At 55.8% G+C, this 2,042-nt stretch overlaps 1 protein-coding gene across 2 annotated transcripts in view; it reads right to left on the bottom strand.

Moving 5' to 3' along the window:
- The window catches only part of LOC103463214 (excitatory amino acid transporter 5-like), a 9,447-nt gene that overhangs the window by 2,053 nt on the left and 5,352 nt on the right, over positions 1–2,042 (bottom strand). The window contains exons 6-11 of one of the 2 annotated variants that reach the window (XM_008406450.2): positions 1,470–1,569; positions 1,117–1,203; positions 970–1,038; positions 711–905; positions 443–577; positions 262–364 (exon numbers count right to left, since the gene is read on the bottom strand). In XM_008406450.2, the coding sequence (XP_008404672.1) occupies positions 262–364; positions 443–577; positions 711–905; positions 970–1,038; positions 1,117–1,203; positions 1,470–1,569 (689 nt within the window). Of the gene's footprint in view, positions 1–261; positions 365–442; positions 578–710; positions 906–969; positions 1,204–1,469; positions 1,570–2,042 lie in introns of both variants that reach the window. The other variant, XM_008406449.2, reaches the window with a different exon arrangement.

Below are 2,042 nucleotides of genomic sequence, written 5' to 3'. Positions count from 1 at the left end.
ATGACCCGACCCGAATGGACCCGACCCTGATGACCCGACCCGAATGGACCCGACCCTGATGGACCCGACACAGATGGACCCGACCCAGATGACCCGACACAGATGGACCCGACCCAGATGACCCGACCCAGATGACCCGACCCAGATGACCCGACCCTGATGACCCGACCCTGATGACCCGACCCGGTCAGTAAAAAGTTCTGGCTGCTGCTTTACGTCTCCTGGCTCCTGATGCTAATAAATCCATCGGCTGTTTTTTACCTTTCCTGCTTCGCTCAGAGGGAAATCTTTCCGGCACAGGTGTGCGATGATGCCTGCGGCCAGGGCGTCGCCGAGGACGTTGATCATGGTGCGAAACCTGTCGCTGTGGGCCAGAAGGGGGCGCCGTCAGGCTCAGAACACATCCATCTCTGCTTGCACAAGGACAGGAACCGATACTTACAGGATCCAATCAATGGCCACTATCAGTGTGATGTCATCAGGCGGCAGGCCCACAGAGGTGAGGACGATCACCATGGTAACCAGCCCGGCCTGTGGGATGCCGGCGGCTCCGATGCTGGCGGCTGTGGCCGTGATGCTGCAAGGCGAGGGAGACGGTCAGAGTCTCTTTTTGGAGGATAAAATGAGAGAATCGTCTGCATACGGGCGAATCCCCTCGTCTCCACTGAGACGCCCAACCGTTTCTGCTCAGGCCAGGTGAGGCTCCTCACCTGATGGTGACCAGCTGGCCGAGGTCCAGCTCGTAATCGTTGACTTGAGCGATAAAGATGGCCGCCACAGCCTCGTACAGCGCCGTGCCGTCCATGTTGATGGTGGCTCCGACGGGCAGGACGAAGCGGGCGATCTGCCGGTCGACGTGGCAGTTCTCCAGCAGGCACTTCATGGTGATGGGCAGCGTGGCAGAGCTGAGGAACACGGAGGTTTCACCACCACAGCCCAGGTGATGCAGGAGGCGGGAGCGGCACTCACCTGGAGGACGTGGCCAGCGCGATGACCAAGGCCTGCAGCAGTCCCCGGATGTAGCTGAACGGGTTCTTCCTGGTGAGGAGGAAGTAGAAGAGAGGGAGGAGGACGAGGCCGTGGACGAAGAGGCCGGTGAGGACGGTGACGCCGTACCAGCCCAGCTTCTTCCCCAGCGTGCTCGGGTCCTGCATGTCCAGGATCTTCCCCGCCACCAAGAAGATGATCCCAAACGGGAAGTACCTGAGGAGACAGCAGCGTCCTGAAGGCGGAGCCAAAACAGGGCGGAGTCCTGCAGTCGATGACATCACAAGTTGCATCTTTCCAGATCAACTCAACCTCAGAAGACGGAGAATCGTTGTGTTGGAGCGGAAATTCTTGGGAATTTTTCAGATTCAGACAAAGAAAAGGGAACGAATGGTGTTGACAACAGATTCAGGCTGAGCTCCTGAGTTTGGTTCTGGTTGCTCAGAAAGGCTGGACCCGCTGATCCGACCGCTTTGACTCACCACACAGCAGCGTTGATGATCTTCATCACACACTCGTTGATGCACTGACAGACGTTGACCAGCGGGGCGCCGCGCTCTCCCATCCTGCCCAGCAGCAGCCCTGCACAGCAGCCAGACACCTTTTACTCCCTGAGCAACAACAGGAAGTTCCTCTCCGACATGAATCCTGCTGATTTCCAGGATGATTCCCTGGGAATCCTGTGAATGTTTGGTCAACATTTCTGCTGCTTCTGACCTGGACCTGATGAAGGTCAGGGCAACTTCAGCTTCAAAATGTCTACATTAACCTGCAGCCCAGAGAACAGATCCAGGCTGCCGCACACCCAGCCGTGGAAGCTCCACATAGCAGATTATATTCTGGATCCATCTGGTAATCTGATTACTGAGGCCGGAATCAGTTACAGTCCATCCAACACAGGTTACAGGTTTTATACGCCAAGCAGGTTCAATGAAAACAAAAAACTTAATATCTAATAAAGTGAATGACCAGCATAGCCATGCTAGTTGCTAACCAGCCTATCCAAGGCTAACGCTAGCTTATTGAATGCTAACGCTAGCTTATTGAATGCTAAC

The sequence above is a fragment of the Poecilia reticulata genome, linkage group LG4, assembly GCF_000633615.1.
Source record: "Poecilia reticulata strain Guanapo linkage group LG4, Guppy_female_1.0+MT, whole genome shotgun sequence".
Taxonomy (NCBI): Eukaryota; Metazoa; Chordata; class Actinopteri; order Cyprinodontiformes; family Poeciliidae; genus Poecilia; species Poecilia reticulata.
Note: the sequence above shows the minus strand (reverse complement) of the source record. Positions and strands in the feature narration are given on the sequence as shown.